The sequence below is a fragment of the Monodon monoceros genome, unplaced genomic scaffold, assembly GCF_005190385.1.
Source record: "Monodon monoceros isolate NGI ecotype Baffin Bay Population unplaced genomic scaffold, NGI_Narwhal_1 Super_Scaffold_12, whole genome shotgun sequence".
In the NCBI taxonomy this organism is placed as follows: Eukaryota; Metazoa; Chordata; class Mammalia; order Artiodactyla; family Monodontidae; genus Monodon; species Monodon monoceros.
Genome location: NW_021703768.1, coordinates 108,876,266 through 108,896,558, shown reverse-complemented (window position 1 = coordinate 108,896,558; position 20,293 = coordinate 108,876,266). Strand labels below are relative to the sequence as shown.

Below are 20,293 nucleotides of genomic sequence, written 5' to 3'. Positions count from 1 at the left end.
AGTAAAATGATTAAAAGTGCTTATATTTGGGGAGCAGGAATTGGGAGTATGTAGAAGTCAGTAGACACCTACTGGTTTCTGTGTAACACTATTTGACTTCTTAAATTTTACACATTTATCCCCTTTATAAAAACTAAAAAAATTATTTTAAAAAGATAAAGGGAAAGGACACTATCAAGAAAGAGAAAAGACAACCCACAGAAGGAAAGAAAATATTTATAAATCGTATACCTGATAATGGGCTAGTATCTAGAATGTATAAAGAACTTCTACAATTCAAATAAAAAACTAATTTAAAAATAGGCAAAGGATTTGAATAGACATTTCTCAAAAGAAGACACACAAATGGCTATTAAGGCCATGAAAAGATGCTCAACATAATTAGCCATCTGGGAAATACAAATCTAAATTTCAGTGAGGTACCACTTCATCCCAATAGGATGGCTACAGTCAAACAAACAGACAGTCAATAACATGTGTAAGATGTGGAAAAATTATAACTCTTATATATTGTTGGTGGGAACGTAAAATCCTGCAGCTGCTTTGGAAAAGTTTAGCAGTTGTTCAAAAAATTAAACAGAGTTATCTATCATATGACCCAGCAATTCCATGCCTACATATACAACCAAGATGAAAACATATGTTCATATAAAAACTTGCACATGAATGTGCATACTAGCATTATACAAAACAGTCAAAAAGTAGAAATAACCCAAATGTCTACCAACTCAGGAATGGATAAATAAAACATGGTGTATCTATATTGTTATGGCTTGAACTGTGTGTCCCCTCAAAAGACATTAGAGGATTAGAGTCCTAATCCTCAGTACATGTAAATGTGACCTAGTAGGGTCTTCACAGCTATAACTGAGTTAAAATGAATCATTAGAGTAGGCCCTAATCCAATATGACTAGTATCCTTAAAAGAAGAGGATAATGCCAGGTGAAGAAAGAAACACAAAGGTGTAAGACCACCATGTGAAGATGAAGCAGAGATTGGAGTGATGCAACAGCAAGCCAAGGAACACTAAGGATTGATGGGCACCATCAGAATTTAGGAAGAAGTAAAGATTCTGCCCAGAGTTTCAGAGGGAGTATGGCTCTGCTGTCACCTTGATTTCAGACTTCTAGCCTCCAGAACTGTGAGACAATAAATTTCTGTTGTTTTAAGCCACCCAATTTGTGGTAATTTGTTAGAGCAGCCATAGGAAACTAACACAGATTTTACTACTGGGAAGCGGGATGCTGCTGTAACAAACATCTAATAATGTGAAATTGGCTTTGGAATTGAGTAATGTGTAGAGACTGGAAAAATTTTGAGATGTTTGATAGTAAAAGCCAAGACTGTCTTGCAAAGATTGTCGGTAGAAATAGGGACATTAAAGGTGGCAGAACATCATAGAAACCCAGGGAGTTTAATATTACAAGAGCAGTGGAAGAGGTTGCATGGGATTAAGAAAAAAGTGAGAAGTAAGTAAGCCTAATCATTTTACATTCTATTCAGGGAAAAAACAAAGTGATTCCATTAGTACAACAACCAGTAACCCTACGTTAAGAATTAGTATTAAGAAAAAGAAAATTAGTATTAAGAAATGCCTTAGGGCTTCCCTGGTGGTGCAGTGGTTGAGAGTCCACCTGCCGATGCAGGGGACACGGGTTCGTGTCCCGGTCCGGGAAGATCCCAGGTGCCGCGGAGCGGCTGGGCCCGTGAGCCATGGCCGCTGAGCCTGCGCGTCCGGAGCCTGTGCTCCGCAACGGGAGAGGCCACAACAGTGAGAGGCCGGCGTACCGCAAAAAAAAAAATAGCTAGTATCACCTTGGAGTTAATAAACTTTTATTAAAATGTAGACAGCTAGGTCATAGACTGTCTTCTCTTCCTAATTTATTTATATTGATTGGACAAATTCTGGCAGTATATATGGAAAGTCAAATTACTTAGCCTTTTTGCCTCAAAAAGGCTTGAATAATGGGCTAATTTTAAGGGTGGATGATATAATTTCTGTACTAGGTATCACTTTAGCTGGTTAGTACTTTTCTGTCTCTTCTAAGTCTGGGTTATATGCCCCTCTTGAGTACATCCATAGCAGTGGGCACTTACTACAATTACTTGCTGTGTCCCCTACTTCCTGAAAGGCTTCTCAGTCATCTTTGTATCTTCCACATGGCACAGGTGTCTTCTACACATGGCAGTTCTCACCAAGAGTGTTTCTGGAATGAATTCTATTTAACTTCACTTGTATTCAAGTTTTCCAAGCAACTTCCCACTTCAAGGATGGTCCATGTGATATTTCTTCTTCATAGAATACTCTTTTCTCTATTCTAGCTAGTTTCTAACAAAACTTCAGGTCTCAACTCATACTTTTATGAGGGATTTGTTTTTCTTTTTTTTGCATCCCTCCACACAGGTTAAATCTGAGTTATGTGCTCACCAAACACACTGTATTTTCAACAGAAATATACATCACCACCCCTGGTGGTGCAGTGGTTAAGAATCCACCTGCCAATGCAGGGGACACAAGTTCAAGCCCTGGTCCAGGAAGATCCCACATGCCTCAGAGCAACCATACCCGCAGGCAACAACTACTGAAGCTGATGCGCTCTAGAGCCCATGCTCCACAACAAGAGAAGCCACTGCAATGAGAAGCCCGCGCACCGCAACGAAGAGTAGCCCCCGCTCGCCACAACTAGAGAAACCCTGCATGCAGCAACGAAGACCCAACACAGCCAAAAATAAAGAAAGTAAAAGATAAAAAAAAAAAAAAAAAAAGGAAATATAGATCAGTGGAACAGGATAGAAAGCCCAGAGATAAACCCACGTACTTATGGTCAACTAATCTATGACAAAGGAGGCAAGGATATACAATGGAGAAAAGACAATCTCTTCTATAAGTGGTGCTGGGAAAACTGGACAGCTACATGTAAAAGAATGAAATTAGAAAACTACCTAACACGATACACAAAAATAAACTCAAAATGGATTAAAGACCTAAATGTAAGACCGGACACTATAAAACTCTTAGAGGAAAACATAGGAAGAACGCTCTTTGACATAAATCACAGCAAGATCTTTTTTGACCCACCTCCTAGAGTAATGGAAATAAAAACAAAACAAAAATAAACAAATGGGACCTAATGAAACTTAAAAGCTTTTGCACAGCAAAGGAAACTATAAACAAGACAAAAAGACAACCTTCAGAATGGGAGAAAATATTTGCAAACAAATCAACGGACAAAGGATTAATCTCCAAAATATATAAACAGCTCATGCAGCTCAATATTAAAAAAACAAACAACGCAATCAATAAATGGGCAGAAGACCTAAACAGACATTTCTCCATAGAAGACATACAGATGGCCAAGAGGCACATGAAAAGCTGCCCAACATCACTAATTATTAGAGAAATGCAAATCAAAACTACAATGAGATATCACCTCACACCAGTTAGAATGGGCATCATCACAAAATCTACAAACAACAAATGCTGGAGAGGGTGTGGAGAAAAGGGAACCGTCTTGCACTGTTGGTGGGAATGTAAATTGATACAGCCACTATGGAGAACAGTATGGAGGTTCCTTAAAAAACTAAAAATAGAACTACCATACACCCCAACAATCCCACTTCTGGGCATATACCCAGAGAAAACCATAACTCAAAAAGACACATGCACCCCAGTGTTCATTTCAGCACTATTTACAATAGCCAGGACATGGAAGCAACCTAAGTGTGCACTGACAGATGAATGTATAAAGAAGATGTGGTACATATATACAATGGAATATTACTCAACCATAAAAAGGAACAAAATTGGGTCATTTGTAGAGACAGAGATGGACCTAGAGGCTGTCTTACAGAGTGAAGTAAGTCAGAAAGAGAAAAATATCGTATATTAACGCATATATGTGGAATCTAGAAAAATGGTACAGGTGAACCGGTTTGCAGGGCAGAAATAGAGACAAAGATGTGGAGAACAAACGTATGGACACCAAGGGGGGAAAGCTGGGGGTGGGGGGGATGAACTGGGAGATTGGGATTGACATGTATACACTAATATGTAAAAAACAGATAACCAAAAAGAACCTGCTGTATATTAAAAAAAAAACACACACTGTATTTTCAATTCAAAGCACTTACTACACTTGTAATTAATTGTTTAAACTCTCCCTACCTGCCAGATTTCTGTATGAAGTTACTGTTGCTTCCACTATGCCTAGACAGTATAGGCTAAATGCTGGCTGTTAGGTGCTACTAATAACTATTATGGACGCTCAGTAAGTGTTTTGAATGAATAACCGTTTATAGTTCTGTTTCTCTTGGTCTTGTGACATATATTGAAATGTACTAAGAACAGAGTTCAGTAGTACAGGAGGCACTCTTGGTGGCTCCCTGTTATTGACCAACAATTATAAGCACTGCTTTTCCTTACTATACTATAGCAGGCCGTTTCCCATTTTCCATATCTCAACCAGTGACAGGGACTGGTCTCAACCGGCCATGCTGATAATACTTAAAGTTAGGGATGGCTGCTCCCAGAGAACTGTACACTGGCCAGGAATGCGCATCAGTTTGACAAGAAATAAATCCGACACCAGGTCCTCGGGGATGTGACCCCCGACCCCGGCGGGGCCATCACTTCCCAAGCTCCTTCAGAACACTCAGGAATCACAGGTTTCTGCTCTGTCTCGCTAAGTGCTACTTCTGGCAAACGGTTTTGCTGGGAATCGGTTTCCTTGGTTCCTAGACGTCTGTGCACCTTCTGGTTATCTGACGAAACCTTTCACCTCATAGGAAGGTTTCAGCGCAGGACTGATTTTGGGGTCTCGTACAATTCCCAAGGATGTGAAATGGGCCCCTCACACAAACGCTCGGTGTGGAGATGGCAAGGGGGCAGAACTCAAGTCGCCGGCATGCATCACGGACAAACATTCCGTACCCGGTAGACGAAGAAGTAGGACCACCTGTGTCGCCCTCTCTCCTCCGCACCTGCACAAACCTTCGACTGCCCTGCAGGGTCGGTCACCGGCTCCTCAGCTGTAAAGGCCACATACTCCGTGGAGGGTCCTGAACCCCAGCTACAGAGATTCCAGACTACGTTCGCAAGGCCGCGCTCTTACCCACCCCGCCGGCATCGCACCCAACCCCTCCCCGGACCCAGTCACCTTGGCCGCCTGACTCATGGCTCTCCTCACAGCTGCAGCTACTTCTCCAACGGTCGAGTCGCCCCGCCTCTCTGCAACCAGTCACCGCCTGGTATGGACGGTCCAACACCCCGTAGCCACATTCTTAACGAGCCTCAACCAATCACCACGCAGCATCTCCTTCGTAGCCCCGCCCCCCGTGGAGGGACAGGCGTGAGGTGTTCGCTAAGCCGGTACCCTCTAGGAAAACCGCGAGGAGCCGCCGAGCTCAATTACAGCCGAGAGGGGAACGGAAATCACCTGGACGCCATGTTAGTTAGGGGCAGCGGCACTTCCGGCCATTTCTGAGGCAACCGCCGGTGGCGGAATGTGCATTGACACTTAGTTGATGGCTTCAGCACGTTTATGTACTTACCTCCTGTTTGGCGGTTGGGGTTATCTATTAAGGAATCATTATTTAAACGTTTCTGGGTTGCAAATGTGTCCTTGCAAAAGTGCATAAATAAGAGCCAAGCACTAACAACTACAGTAGGCGTTGACTGGAACGCTGACTCCCAAAAGCGGTATTGGTACATTATCCCACTTCATTCCTCTAGCAGGAGAGGTTGAGTTAGTTGCTCAAGTCCACACGATTAGCAAATGGAGGTCTGGGATACAAATGCCTATGATTAACCTGAAAGCTCAGTCTTACCCTCTACTCATCCTGCCTACTCAACTCGCCCTACTCCTTGGTTTTGCTGGTCAAGAGGTTGGAAACAGATAGTTTATTAGCAGCATCATGATCATAAACAATCATAAAGCATTTAAGTACATTTAACTTATGACCTTGCAAGCATCAAGAAAAAAATCTCAACCTTGCTCCCATTGCATAATCAGTTTGTCTTCCCTACCCACCCCCCCCCCAGGTTAACTTTTAGGTAAAATTGACTTATTAGGAATGAAAGATTTAGACCAATGGATATCCAAGACCCTTTTCCTTCTCTGTGATTTATGTCATTTTAAAGAATATTGCAAGTCATCATGAGAATAGCAATAGTTGACTTTTTAAAAATTAAAATGAATTGGATTTGCAAAAGAGTGTTTAACATAAGCAATTAAACCAAATATTCTGGATACTGTCTTTTATCCAGGAAACAACAAATTAGATGATCTTGTGACATTGTATAGTAGTGCCTTCTGACTGCTAATGAATGAGTCAAAGATGCCAATTTTCATTTTCAGTTTAGAATCACAGCCCAATCTCCTAAACATTCATAATTTATTTTTATAATTTCTGGCTAACTAGGGTCCTGTATTCAGTTAACTAAAGCCGCTTATCTGCCAATATTTGAAAGTACAGTTTCCATAGTGCCCAAAAATCAATTCAGTTCTGAAGCTTCTCTTCTCTTAGGTAAATCTGTATGGTTCCTTGAGCTGTTCCATAAAAGAAGCGACTATTCTGGTTGTTCTGGGAATATGTCTTGGTTTGTTGGCATCTCAAAGTGCGGGACCCAGAACTGAACAGGAAATTCCTACATGTTCATCATGTAAGGTCATGGACTATGTGGTAGGCAGACTAATGGCTTCCAAAACATGTCCCTATTTAAATCCTAGGGACTTTTGAATATGTTATTACCATTTATGACAAAAGGGGCTTTGCAGATGTGATTAAATTAAGGATTTTAAGATGGGAAGGTTATCCTGGGTTGTCTGATGGGCCCAATGTAAACACAGGATCTTTTTTTTTAAGATTTACTTATTAGTTATTTATTTATTTATATTTATTTTTGGCTGTGTCGGGTCTTAGTTGTGGCACCCGGGGTCTTCATTGAGGCATGCGGGATCTTTCGTTACAGCACATGGGCTTCTCTCTAGTTGTGGCGTGCGGTTTTCCTCTTCTCTAGCTGTGGCACGCAGGCTCCAGGGCGGGCGGGCTCTGTAGTTGTGGCGCGCAGAATCCAGAACAAGTGGGCTCTGTAGTTTGCAGCATGCAGGCTCTCTAGTTGAGGCGCTTGAGCTCAGTAGTTGTGGCACGCTGGCCTGGCTGCCCCGTGGCATGTGGGATCCTAGTTCCCCAATCAGGGATAGAACCCGCATCCCCTGCATTGGAAGGCAGATTCTTTACCACTGGACCACCAGGGAAGTCCCAACACAAGGATCTTTATAAGTGGAAGAAGGAAGCAGAGTCAGAGAGAGGTTTGCAGATGCTCTTCTGTGGTCTTTGAAGATGGAGGAAGGGCCAGAAGCCCAGGGACACAGGTGGCCTCTACAAGACAGAAAAGGCAAGGGAACAGGTCTCCCCCAGAGCCTTTAGAAGGAATGCAGCCCTGCTGACACCATGATTTTAGCCCAGTGAAACCCAATTTGGACTTCTGACTTCCAGAATGTCATCTGCTTGTGGCCCCTTCCATCTTCTAAGTCAACAGTGGAGCATCTTCAATCTTTGATTCTCACCCCTGCTTCCATCATCATATCTCCTTGTCTGAGTCTCACTGTCCCGTATCCCTCTTTCATTTAAAGGGGTCCATGTGATTACACTGGGCCCACCTGGATAATTGAGGAATCTCCCCACCTGAAGACCCTTAACTTAATCATATCTGCACATCCCCTTTACCATGTAAAGTAACATATTCACAGGCTCCAGGGATTAGGACATGGAAATCTTCTGCCTCTCATACCCACTTTGGGTGAAGCTGGTCAATAAGGATGAAATGGAAGGAAATGAAGTAGGAGAAGCAGCCATGGGCCCGATTGCTTAATAGCTTATAAGCCAAGTTTAGGATTTTATATTTAATTCTATGATGAAATGCCTTACCATCAGGAGAGTGACATCATGATTTATATTTTATAAAAGTTATCTTGGCTACTGTATAGCAAATAGACTAGAGTAGAAGCAGATAGGCAAACTAGGAGGCTTTTGAAGTACTCCAGGCAAGATATGATAGAGGCTTGGATTAGGGTGGTGGAGTCGAGGAGGTGAGAAGTGATTAGATTCATATGTGTTGAAAATCCACAAAGAAGAGTTGATGATTGCAAGGCTTTTGGCTTGCACAATTTGGTGCATGGTATCATAGTAGATGTAAAATGCTGCAGGAAGAGGTTTTTAGATTGTTTGTTGTGAGGGAGTAAAAATAAATTTGAAGTGCCTGGTAGACATCCTACTGAAGGTGGTGAGTAGGCAGAAATATGTATCATACACCAATCTGGAATTAAGAAGTTGGGAGATAAATACTGGAGTCATTACTCTGTAGATAGCAAAGCCTCTTAGTGAAAGATGACAATATTATTTACTACCCAACCCAGTATATATTCATTTTTTAATTTTGACAATTTCAGTCTTACAGAAAAGTTGCAAGAATGATTGAATTTGCAAATACCTTTCACTCAGTTTCCCCTACTGTTAACATTTTACTACAGTTGCTTTATCCTTTTCTTTTTTGGGGATCTCTTTACTGTTTGAAAGTGAGTTGCAGACACAATACTGCTATACTCCTAAACACTTCAGTAGGTTTTTCTCCTACAAAAAAGACATTCTCTTACATCAGTGGTTCTCAAAGTGTAGTTCCCAGGTTAGCAGCAACTGCATCACCTGGAAACTGTTAGAAACCTAAATTATAGAGCCCCACCCCAGATCAACTGATTTTGATAATTTTGCTATATGTATGTGAGGAAATTAACAAGACTTTCAAAACTATTTCCTAATTTGTATGCATTATTTAGATTTCACCAATTGTCTCAGGAATGTCTTTAATACCAAAAGTACCAAATAGGACACTTTTGTGATTAAAGGGGACCACTATCAATAATTTTGCCAAGGCAAAGTGCTAAAGGTATAATTTTTCATAATAAGGACACTTGGAGATTAAGTGTTAGAGAAGAGGGCAAAGAATGGCATGCATTGAAAGACCTGGAACAGAAGGCTCACTATGAAGGAGAAATAGCATCCAGAAAGGTAGGAGAGTGAAGGCTTTTGCTGAAAAGAGGGCATGGTCAACAGTGGCAAATGTTGCCAAGGGGTCAAGTATAATTGGAATTGCCTATAGGATTTTGTAAGTGGAGGTCCTTAGTGACCTTGACAAGAGGCAAATGGTTTCAAAAAAGAAAGGTAAAGTGTACACAATATATAGAAAACTCTTTTAAAAAGGAGCAAAGACATGGAGGGGTATGTGGGGTTAGGAAAGGTGTTGTTCTTTTAAGGTGGGGCATCTTACATTATGCTGATTAATGCTGGGAATAATTCTTTGCAGAACAGTCTAGGGAGGTTTACAAACTACTGATGCCTGGGTCTCTCACCCCCAGAGAGTCTGATTTAACTGACCTGAGGTGTGGCCAAGTTCCCGGGGACGTTTTACATGCTCCCCAAGTGATTTTAACGTGCAGTCAAGATTGCGAACCACTGCTAGAGGGAGGGAAAAAAACGGATGCAGGAGGGCTTACTTGCTGGAGTTAAGACCTATGTAGCTGACAAATGAAGTTATCATGGTGCCTCTGCCAGCAAAAACGGCCAGTACTGCTTAGGTTATCAAATCTTTTCAGTTACAGTATCCGATTTTTCCTACAAGCATCCATAAGTTAAGCAAAGGGCTTACTGTAGTAACACCGCTCCCCGAGAGACTAGAAAGGAAGAAAAACGACCTTGGTGCGGAACCCTCGGGCCTCCAATCAGGAACCGCCCTCCAGCTTAGTCGCGCCCAGCGATTCCCCTAGAGCTGCCGCGCGCCCGCAGCAGCCCAGCGCACGTCGCCAGTGCGCACGCGCACGAGCTGCCGGGGCAAGAGAGCAGCGGTCCCCTAGCGGGCTTGGCCGCCAGCTCCCGCCCTCTGCCAGCTCCCACGGCTCCTCCCTCCTCCCGACCTTCTCCCCGGCCAGCCGCGCGGGAGGGAGGCCGAGATGGCAGATGAGATCGCTAAGGCTCAGGCCGCTCGGCCTGGTGGCGACACGATCTTCGGGAAGATCATTCGCAAGGAAATCCCAGCCAAAATCATTTATGAGGATGACCAGGTAGGCACCGGGCGCCGCCTCGCTCGTGGGCTGAGGCGGGGCAGCCGCCTGTGGACACGCGGGTTTCCCGTAGTGGGAAGGGAAGGGAAGAGTCGGGGTGGGGGTGCGCCGCGGAGAAGGGAAGGCAGCGGGCCGCCTCGCGCGGCCTCTGCCTCGGGCCCACAGCCAGCGGGCTGGGCCGCGGCCGCTCCGAGGCGGCCGGCCGGCGCGTGCCTGCGCTCCGGTTACGCGTTATCAGCCCGGAGCGCTGGCCAGGCCGCCGGGCGCCCGCGGGCCCGCGCTGCGGGGTCTGGGTGCTTGTTGTGGGCGCGCCGGGTCCTCGGCATGAGCGCTCGCCTGCTCCCCGACTGCCTCGGACCTCTCCTGTGTCAGGAATCTGACAATCTCGCCCGCGCTCTGCCTGACAGGCAGAAACCTGATCGCACCCTGACTCGGGCCCAATCTCCGCGATCTCCCGCGCGCAGCCGGCCTGCCCGGGAGCTCCCGGGCGCCTCTCCCCGCCGCCTTGCGCTAGAGGGCCGGGGGCGAACGGCCTGGGGGCGGCACAGACGCGCTGGGCCTGGGCGAGGGCCGCTAGCCAACGCCACCCGGACCCACCCCCGCCGCCCATTCTCGGGCCTAGGACTCCTGAGATGAGAGTGGGCCTGCATCTCGGATTTGCTTTCCTTTGGCCCCTCCCGGGAAGAATGGTTCCTTTTATATTTTCAGGAAGCAATTTTATGCCAAGGGATTAAGAATGTCGTTTTTGTTGACTTCACTCTAGGTGAAACTGTTTTAGAAAGGCCAAGTTCATTTGACTTCGAGACATCTTGTATAAAATATTTAGTGGGCGGTTATATTTATGGATCTCACATAAAGCTGGACAGGTTGGCTGATTTAGATACAAGGTTTGTGCACTTTAATAAATTAGCTTTATGAAATATGGAATATAAGGAAAGATTTTATGCTACCAGTAGCGTTCTTAGATTCAGAACACCTACCTCGAGGTGAATTTATTTAAATATCTTTATTTGTCCGTTAGGGGAGTTCTTTTGTTGTAAGTAATGTGTATTTCTTTAAAAATATTTTAAGTTTCTTTTAATAAATGATCGTTGAAATACTGACTTTTGAGCCATCAAAGTTCCAGGGTGTAACAGCATGAAGCAATCTAAATGATACAGCATTTTTGTACAGAGTACCAAGTAGAATAACTCCTGAGACAGTTAAGCTGGGATAGGTTCTATTAAACAGCTTCCACCTTCAGTAGAGAACAAGAGATTCAAAACCATTCAAGTGGTATGTAATTTGTCTAAATGTTACTTATGCTCTTCATTTCTACAAAAGAGAATAGATATATTTATTAAGTAATTGAGTAAAGTTGGAAGAAATCGGTGTTGGTCAAATATCAGCAAATTTCTCATTACAAAAGTGATCACCACCATAAAGGAAAAAAACCAAATTGCACAACCAGGACTCCTGACCTAGGGAAGGTGGGGACGTGAATCAAAAGATTTCCTTTAAGTGGCGCTGGGAAAGTTGGATAGCTGCATATAAATCAATTAAGTTAGAACACACCCTCACACCATGCACAAAAATAAACTCAAAATGGCTTAAATGGCTTATGTTTAAAGACTTAAACATAAGACGTGACACCATAAAACTCACAGAAGAGAACACAGGCAAAACATTCTCTGACATAAATTGTACCAATGTTTTCTTAGGTCAGTCTCCCAAGGCAATAGAAATAAAAGCAAAAATAAACAAATGGGACCTAATCAAACTTACAGGCTTCAGGCTTTTGCACAGCAAAGGAAACCATAAAAAAAGAAAACCGAAAAGACAACCTACGGAATGGGAGAAAATATTTGCAAATGATATGACCCACAGGGCTTAATTTCCAAAATATACAAACAGCTCATACAGCTCAACAACAAAAAAACAAACAACCCAATGGGAAAATGGGCAGAAGAGACATTTCTCCAAAGAAGACATACAGATGGCCACAGGCACATGAAAAGATGCTCAACATCACTAATTATTAGAGAAATGCAAATCGAAAATACAATGAGGTACCACCTCACAACAGTCAGAATGGCCATCATCAAAAAGTCTACAAATAAATGCTGGAGAGGGTGTGGAGAAAAGGGAACCTCCAACACTGTTGGTGGGAATGTAAATTGGTGCAGCCACTATGGAGAACAGTATGGACGTTCCTCAGAAAACTAAAAATAGAGTTACCATATGATCCAGCAATCTCACTCCTAGGCATATACCCGGACAAAACTATAATTCAAAAAGATACCATTAGACTGTAATTTCCATGAAAAGGACCAGAGGACCACATGTGTTGTGTCCAATTCTGATTTCCTAGCATTTATTACAGTGTTTCCCATGGGGTTAGTGTGAAAGAATGATAAGTTTAGGCTGTAAGATTATATACGAAAATCTTGATTTCCCCTCCCCCCCTATTCCAGTGTCTTGCTTTCCATGACGTTTCCCCTCAAGCACCAACACATTTTCTGGTGATACCCAAGAAACATATATCCCAGATTTCTGCAGCAGAAGATGACGATGAAAGTGTAAGTACATTTACTAACATGATTAATTTTCTTGCTTTTTAAATTGGGAGACTAAATTTTGACTTTAAAGTGATATCACATTTTCATTTTCCTGAGGGCATTACTGAGGAAAATCAGAAAATCATCAGGGGTTCAATGCAATGTATAAGTAATTTGATTTTTTAATGAGATATAATTGGCATATAACATATTAGATTTAAGTATATAACAAAATGATTTGATATATGTATGTACTACAAAATGATCACCGTGGGACTTCCCTGGTGGTCCAGTGGGTAAGACTCTGCGCTCCCAATGCAGGGGGCCTGGGTTCAATCCCCAGTCAGGGAAGTAGATCCCACATGCCTCAACGAAGATCCCGAGTGCTGCAACCAAGACCTGGCGTAGCCAAATAAATAAATAATTTTTTTATTTTCAAAAAGAAAATGATCACAGTAAGTCTTGTTTACATCTATCACCACAAATTCTTTTTTTTTTTGGATTTTAATTCCTTTATTCAAATGCTCTCTGGGCTTAAGTTTACAAAACAAATTTCATCTTTAGACTTTCATTTCTCCCTGAGAATTTGATAAAGAGAAAAGATGTATATTCACATTAGATGTAGTTCCATATTTTTAGAGTTTTTATTATTAGAGAACCTTACTATTTTCATTCAGTCTTATGCAGAACCTCTGATATACTATGTTGAGCAATGTAATTGGACATAGTTTGGCATGGAAAATAGGAAATTAATTTTCAGCCTTTGAAATGGAGTATCTTTAGTGTTGACTGATTAGTGTATTTTCTTACCCATTTCCTAGCCTTCTGTGGTCAAAACTACACTCCCACCAACAATCCCAGAATGATGCCCAAAAGAAGTCATCACCACAAATTTTTAAACAAAAAAGGGTTCTAAGCAAGGATTAGTTGGTGAGACTAATTTTTCCTTAAGTAAGAAATAGTGTTATCGTACAGGAGAGGGTTCATTGGCTCTTCTGTTAATGCCGTTAAAGAAAAATAATTATTTGATTTTGCTAGGAGGTACTGGCCTCAATTAAAATTTTTCCTGGTGCTCTTTGTAGTAGATTATATAATTGTTCATAAATACTATTTTATTTAGGGGTACATTATATTTCTGAGCTCACTGATGTTGGGCCTGGTCGTATGACTTAACTTGGCCAGTGAGTACAAACAGAAGTGATACATGTCTTTTGAATAGAAACTTTAAGAGCTAGCACCCGGTTTGCCATGTTCTCTCTTGCCTCTGCCACTGTTATCATACAGAGACTGTTCCATCAGCATGGGTTTCAAAGTGAAAAAGATGTAGAATATAGAGCCTGGTCAACTTGTGATGAAGATGTAGTAAACACAAGAAATGTATGTTTGTTGTAAACCAGATTTGGAGGTGGTTTGTTACCACAGCATAACCAATTCTATCCCGACTGATACACTCCCCCGTAACAAGCAAGCAAGGTATCGTGCCTTATTAAGAAAACTTAAATACCACTTGGAATACGATTTTAAAAAGTTTTTTTTTTTTTTTTTTCGCGGTACGCGGGCCTCTCACTGTTGTGGCCTCTCCCGTTGCGGAGCACAGGCTCCAGACGGCCATGGCTCACGGGCCCAGCCGCTCTGTGGCATGTGGGATCTTCCCGGACCGGGGCACGAACCCGTGTCCCCTGCATCGGCAGGCGGACTCTCAACCACTGCACCACAGGGAAGCCCTAAAAATTGTTTTAATTGAGCAGATTTTTGTCTCTAATATGTTTATTGAAATTAGTAATTACCTAATACTAATTTCAATACCTAACCTTACTGGGTTTTTAATTGTAGATTATATTATTTTAGGATTAAAAGTGTTTCCAAATATTTGCCCAAAGTCTGTTTCAGTTTGGCAGTCTTTTAATTTAATATTTCAACTTGGTAGTTTGTTACATGATGACAAGAAGTTGTAAATTACCATTGCTTAAGAAACTTTTTTTTTTTTTTTTTCCAGCTTCTTGGACATTTAATGATTGTTGGCAAGAAATGTGCTGCTGATCTGGGCCTGAAGAAGGGTTATCGAATGGTGGTGAATGAAGGTTCAGATGGGGGACAGTCTGTCTATCATGTTCATCTCCATGTTCTTGGAGGTCGGCAGATGAATTGGCCTCCTGGTTAAGTGTATTGTAGGGATCATTTTCCCTTCTCTATGCAGTGATCAGGTCTGCAAGTTCCAATATGCAAAACAATACTTTTTTTTGCGTGTGTATGGAGAGATTGCAGAAATAATTTTAAAAACCCATACATAATAAAAGACATTGTTGCATGGTCTGAATTCTGTATTTGACTTATTTTAAAAACATATTTGTTGGAATGTTTGAAGGTGGAGTTCATAATTTGGGAGGTTTTTGTTTTTTCTCCCCATGGAGGACTCAGCATATGTACATGGCTATAATGGTGTGACTGATCTTTGAAGACAAATGTAAAAATTTCATAAAATTAGCTTTAGCTTTGAAATATCCTTTTAGGGTAAAATATTAGTCCAGGAGAAGATTTTCTAATCCAGTTCTCTTATTTTCTAAGAACAAAGGAGTATGTGATGTGATTGATCCAGAAAATGACAGTTGTGGGTCTAGCAAAAATGCTTTTTGTCCAGCTCACGTGTTTCTCCTGGACTACTGGGCTAGTGTGGAAGGGATGAAAGTAGATTTGTCACAGAATCTTTGATGACCATGTGAAGCCATACTATGATGTTTCCTTGTTACCTAATGCTATTTATTATAAAGACTTGAAAATATATTATTTAGAATCAACTCTCCAAATTGAAAACTCATTGTTGTGAATGTGTATGTGCACACTAGCAAAAATTTTTAAGTTATGCATGACTCTGGCTGTGTAGAGTTGGGGGGGAATCTCAGGGTTTGAGTTCTTATGTAGGCTGACAACAAAACTTTTTTTTTTTGGTCTTGCCATGCACCCTAGCCTTTCTAAGTTTGTGCAGGGCAAACAGGTTTGCTTCTTTGCTTTCTTTCATGTAGGCACTTTCCAGCTTCTAAAATTTATTTAATACTTCTTGCCTGCTTTGTCTCTTCTCTCATTCTCTTTGTGTTTATGGGTTCCTTCCATTTTTAATCCCTAAGGCCATTTTAGTAGATTGTGACACATTTTATTGCAAATTGTTTTTCTTCTAAATTTTTAATTTTATTAGTGACTTAAAAAATTTAGGGGGGGTGGATTAGGGAAATTGGCTGTATTTGTCTTACAAGTGAGTTTTTTCCAACTGTCATTTTTTTACTTTGTTTATGGTGTTTAAAATATTTATATAGTTCATGTATCCATTTTTAATTTAGTTCATATTTTTATATAGTTAATGTACCAATTTTTAATTTAGTTCATATTTTTAAGAACCTTTCCCACCCTAGGAGGATTTATAAAAGAAATTATTCCCCTAATACTTTATGGCTTTACATATTTTTATGACTTTTTTATGATGGAAGTTCTGGGGCGGGGGATGAGTTTTGGAGGGATTTGTGCCACTGTAAAAAATGTAATAATGAGAGAAGCATTTGTACTATATATAAGAGGGTTGAGTCTAGTTTCCTTAGGCATATTAACTTTACCATTGATTTCGTCAAACTAGTGCTAATAAATCAGGTAGATAACCGCTAAGTTGTCTTGCTGATTGTGTCCGACCTTTCTGCCTAAAATCATTCTGAGACTCAATTTTCAGTGTGTGCGGGGGGGTGGGGGGTGGGGGTGGGGTGAGTATCCCACACAGCATCTGCTAATTCTCCAGATACCAGCTGGGCGTCCTACAGTTCAATTCAATTCTGACACTACCCAGAGATAACATCAGATTGCACAGGTTAAGGGTTCAGTCCTACACAACTGCCATCCCCCTATCCCTCCAACTTCAGATGCCATTCACAAGCTCGGGTTGTTACCTGTACTTCTGACCAGCTGGCTGTAAATCACACATTCTCAAGACTCTTCCTTGACTTCAATTAATTTGCTAGAGTGGCTCACAGGGCTCAAACATTTTACTTACTAGATCAGTGGTTTAATAGAAAAGGATATAATTCAGAAGCAGCCAGATAAGAGATACATAGCACAAAGTATGGGGAAGGGCCAGGAGCTTCCATGCTTTCTTTCAGTGCACCACTCTCCCCAAATCACGTATTCACCAATGTGGAATCTCTGAAAAATGTTCTTTTGGGTTTTATGGAGGCTTCACTGCATAGGCACGATTGATTAAATCATTGGCCATTGGAAATGAATTCAACTTCCAGCCCTTTTCCCCCTCCCTGAGGTTGCTGGGTGGGGCTGAAAGTTCCAATCAAGGGGTTGATTCCCTTAGGTTACCTAAGGGTGGTCCAAAAGTCACCTCATTAACATAACAAAAGATACATTTATCCCTCTTATCACTTAGGATAATTACAAGGGTTTTAGGAGCTCTGTGCCAGAAAGGGAGAGGAAGACCAAATATATATTTCTTACCATAAATCACAGTATCAAACTGCCTGAAACAGACTTGTGTCAGATATTCACCAAACGCAGGTGGTAGCCAATTTACAAGATAGCCCACAGACATCCTCTCCTAGCATCCACACCCTTGTGTAGTGGGTCACAAAGGGCTTGTGGCTTATATACCTTGTTCTCTTGGATTGCTCACTTTGGGGGAAGCCAGCTGCTATGGCCAAGGACACGCAGGCAGCCCAGTGGGAAAGCCTATGTTGGGAGGAACTGAGGCCTCCTCCAGCAGCCAGAGTTAACATGTCAGCTATGAATAAACCACCCTGGAAGTAGATCCTCCAGCTCCAGTCAAGCCTTCAGATGACCGCAACCTCATGAGAGGCTCCAAGGCAGAACCACCTGACTAATCTCCCAAATCCCTACCCCACAGAAATTAAGAGATAACAAAGGATTGTTTTAAGCCACTAAGTTTGGGGATAATTTGTTACATAGCAATAGATAACAAACATCCTCTTTTCCTTAGCATATAGCTAAGTTACATTTCCCTGCATCCCTTCAGCTATGTGGGGGCATGTGCCTATAGTCTGGTCAGTGAGATGTGTGAGGAACTGATGTATGCCATTTCAAGCCCCAGAAAAATCTCCCATGCTATTTATCCCCCATGCTTTCTCTTTTCCTTTGTCTTGGCAAAATGCAGAAAGGATCCAGCAGAGGACAATGAGCTGTTTGATGGAAGGAGCTTGAATCCCTGAATGAATGGGGCAGAGTCCTCATTATTCCTGACCCACATCAGAATTTGTTAAGCTGAAACAGGAGGGGAGGGGGCAGGGCACAACTTTTAAAAGAATGACATAGCCCGAGGACACAATATAAACTGATTAGAACCAACAGGTCCAAGAAGGCGGACAAGTTCACTAGACCTTAAGCCTCAGGATACGCTCATTGTAACACATCAGCAAGCTAAATGACACACTCACAGGTGCCATGACAGTTCCAAGGCTGACCATAAAGGTCAAAAAGTAGGTGCTGGCCTAATTTTTGGAATCCCCACCCCTTCTCCAAAATAGCTGGAATATTCCTCCCACTCATTAGCCTATGAAATTACCCACCCCTATAAAAACTGACAACCCCATACCCTGAGGGCCACTCTTGCCTTCTGAGATGGCCCACGCTCTGTCTGTGGAGTGTGTTTCTAAGTAAATCCACTTCTTACCTATCACTTTGTCTCTCACTGAATTCTTTCTGTGACAAGACAACAAGAATCCAAGCTTCGGGCTTCCCTGGTGGCGCAGTGGATAAGAATCTGCCTGCCAATGCAGGGGAAACAGGTTCAATTTCTGGTCCAGGAAGATCCCACATGCTGCGGAGCAACTAAGCCCATGCGCCATAATGACTGAGTCTGTACTCTAGAGACCGCGAGCCACAACTACTGAAGCCCACGTGCCTAGAGCCCGTGCTCCTCAACATGAGAAGCCACCGCAATGAGAAGCCCACGCACCACAACGAAGAGTAGCCCCTGCTCGCCGCAACTAGAGAAAGCCCGTGCTCAGCAATGAAGACCCAACACAGCCCAAAATAAATAAATTTTAAAAAAAGAACCCGAGCTTCATTAAGTCCTGAGACCAGGTGTGTGATCTCAGTTAAAAAACCCTGGGTTTGAGTCCCAATCCGGTTTTTGCCTGGGTTTGAGTCCCGGCCCATGGGCTCAAGTCTCAATCTGGGTTTTTGCTGGGTTCAAGTCCCAATCTGAGTTACAGTTTCAAATCCACTGAGATTTCAGGGATTAGGTAACAGCAGCTAGGAATATTTACCATAATTAATACAAGGTCCATTCAGGAGTGGTGGAACTTACTTGTCTGCATAAGGTGGCTTGGGCTTTTAACAATCATAGCAGCCTATTTGATTGTTCTGCCCTTTGAATTACCTAGGAGGGTGAGACTGACAGGGTAAGCAGGGTTAGAACTTGGAGTTAACAGTTGGGCTCATAAGCAGAGTGTAAGCCAGTTTCTGTAGCACAGCTTGATTGAACTGAACTGAGAGGGAGGCTAAATGGGAAATGACTCCTACCTTTAACATTAAATGTTGTAAGTTTAGACCAAAAGTGATAGATTCAGACCATTCAAGGGTTTTAATTTATCACTGAGATAATTTGCTTGAGTAAGCTACTAAGAAAAAGTGGCCTTTATCCTTCATTTTTAAAAATGTTATTTTTCTCAATCAATGTGATACACCGCATTAACAAATTAAGGAATGAAAACCATATGATCATTTCAATAGATGCAGAAAAAGCTTTTGACAAAATTCAACACCCATTTATGATAAAAACTCTCCAGAAAATGGGCATAGAGGGAACCTACCTTAACATAATAAAGGCCATATATGACAAACCCACAGAAAGCATCATACTCAATAGTGAAAAACTGAAAGCACTTCCACTAAGATCAGGAACAAGACAAGGATGTTCACTCTCGCCACTCTTATTCAACAGAGTTTTGGAAGTCCTAGCCACAGCAATCAGAGAAGAAAAAGAAATAAAAGGAATACAAATTGGAAAAGAAGAAGTAAAACTGTCACTATTTGCCAATGACATGATACTATACATAGAAAATCCTAAAAATGCTACCACAAAACTACTAGAATGAATCAATGAATTTGGTAAAGTTGCAGGATACAAAATTAATGCACAGAAATCTCTGACATTCCTATACACCAACAACAAAAAATCAGAAAGAGAACTTAAGGAAACACTCCCATTTACTACTGCAACAAAAAGAATAAAATACCTAGGAATAAACCTGCCTAAGGAGGAGAAAGACTGTACTCAGAAAACTATAAAACACTGATGAAAGAAATCAAAGATGACATAAACAGATGGAGAAATATACTATGTTCTTGGATTGGTAGAATCAATATTGTGAAAATGACTATACTAACCAAAGCAATCTACAGATTCAATGCAATCCCTATCAAACTACCCATGGCATTCTTCACAGAATTAGAACAAAAAAATCTTACAATTCATATGGAAACACAAAAGACCCCAAATAGCCAAAGCAATCTTGAGAAAGAAAAACAGAGTTGGAGGAATCAGGCTCCCCGACTTCAAACTATACCATAAAGCTACAGTAATCAAGACAGTATGGTACTGGCACAAAAACAGAAATATAGAGCAATGGTACAGGATA

At 41.8% G+C, this 20,293-nt stretch overlaps 2 protein-coding genes across 2 annotated transcripts in view; one reads left to right on the top strand and one right to left on the bottom strand.

The window, feature by feature from the left end:
* The window catches only part of LYRM7 (LYR motif containing 7), a 41,851-nt gene extending 36,617 nt beyond the window's left edge, over nt 1-5,234 (bottom strand). Inside the window, exon 1 of the mRNA XM_029219195.1 lies at nt 5,158-5,234. Within this exon, the coding sequence (XP_029075028.1) occupies nt 5,158-5,175 (18 nt within the window). The 5' untranslated portion in view covers nt 5,176-5,234. The remainder of the gene's footprint in view (nt 1-5,157) is intronic.
* Nucleotides 5,235-9,860: 4,626 nt separating this feature from the next.
* HINT1 (histidine triad nucleotide binding protein 1) lies at nt 9,861-16,301 on the top strand. The gene is made up of 3 exons (XM_029215584.1): nt 9,861-10,116; nt 12,570-12,674; nt 14,650-16,301. The coding sequence occupies exons 1-3, from the start codon at nt 10,006-10,008 to the stop codon at nt 14,812-14,814; spliced, it is 381 nt and encodes a 126-aa protein (XP_029071417.1). The 5' UTR covers nt 9,861-10,005; the 3' UTR covers nt 14,815-16,301.
* The last annotated feature ends 3,992 nt before the right edge of the window (nt 16,302-20,293 follow it).

Excerpts from the sequence above, each read along its gene's own strand:
- HINT1 (XM_029215584.1), top strand. The coding sequence starts at position 10,006 with ATGGCAGATGAGATCGCTAAGGCTCAGGCCGCTCGGCCTGGTGGCGAC. Across the intron at positions 10,117-12,569 it reads TCATTTATGAGGATGACCAG|TGTCTTGCTTTCCATGACGT; the intron begins GTAGGCACCGGG and ends CCCCTATTCCAG. Across the intron at positions 12,675-14,649 it reads CAGAAGATGACGATGAAAGT|CTTCTTGGACATTTAATGAT; the intron begins GTAAGTACATTT and ends TTTTTTTTCCAG.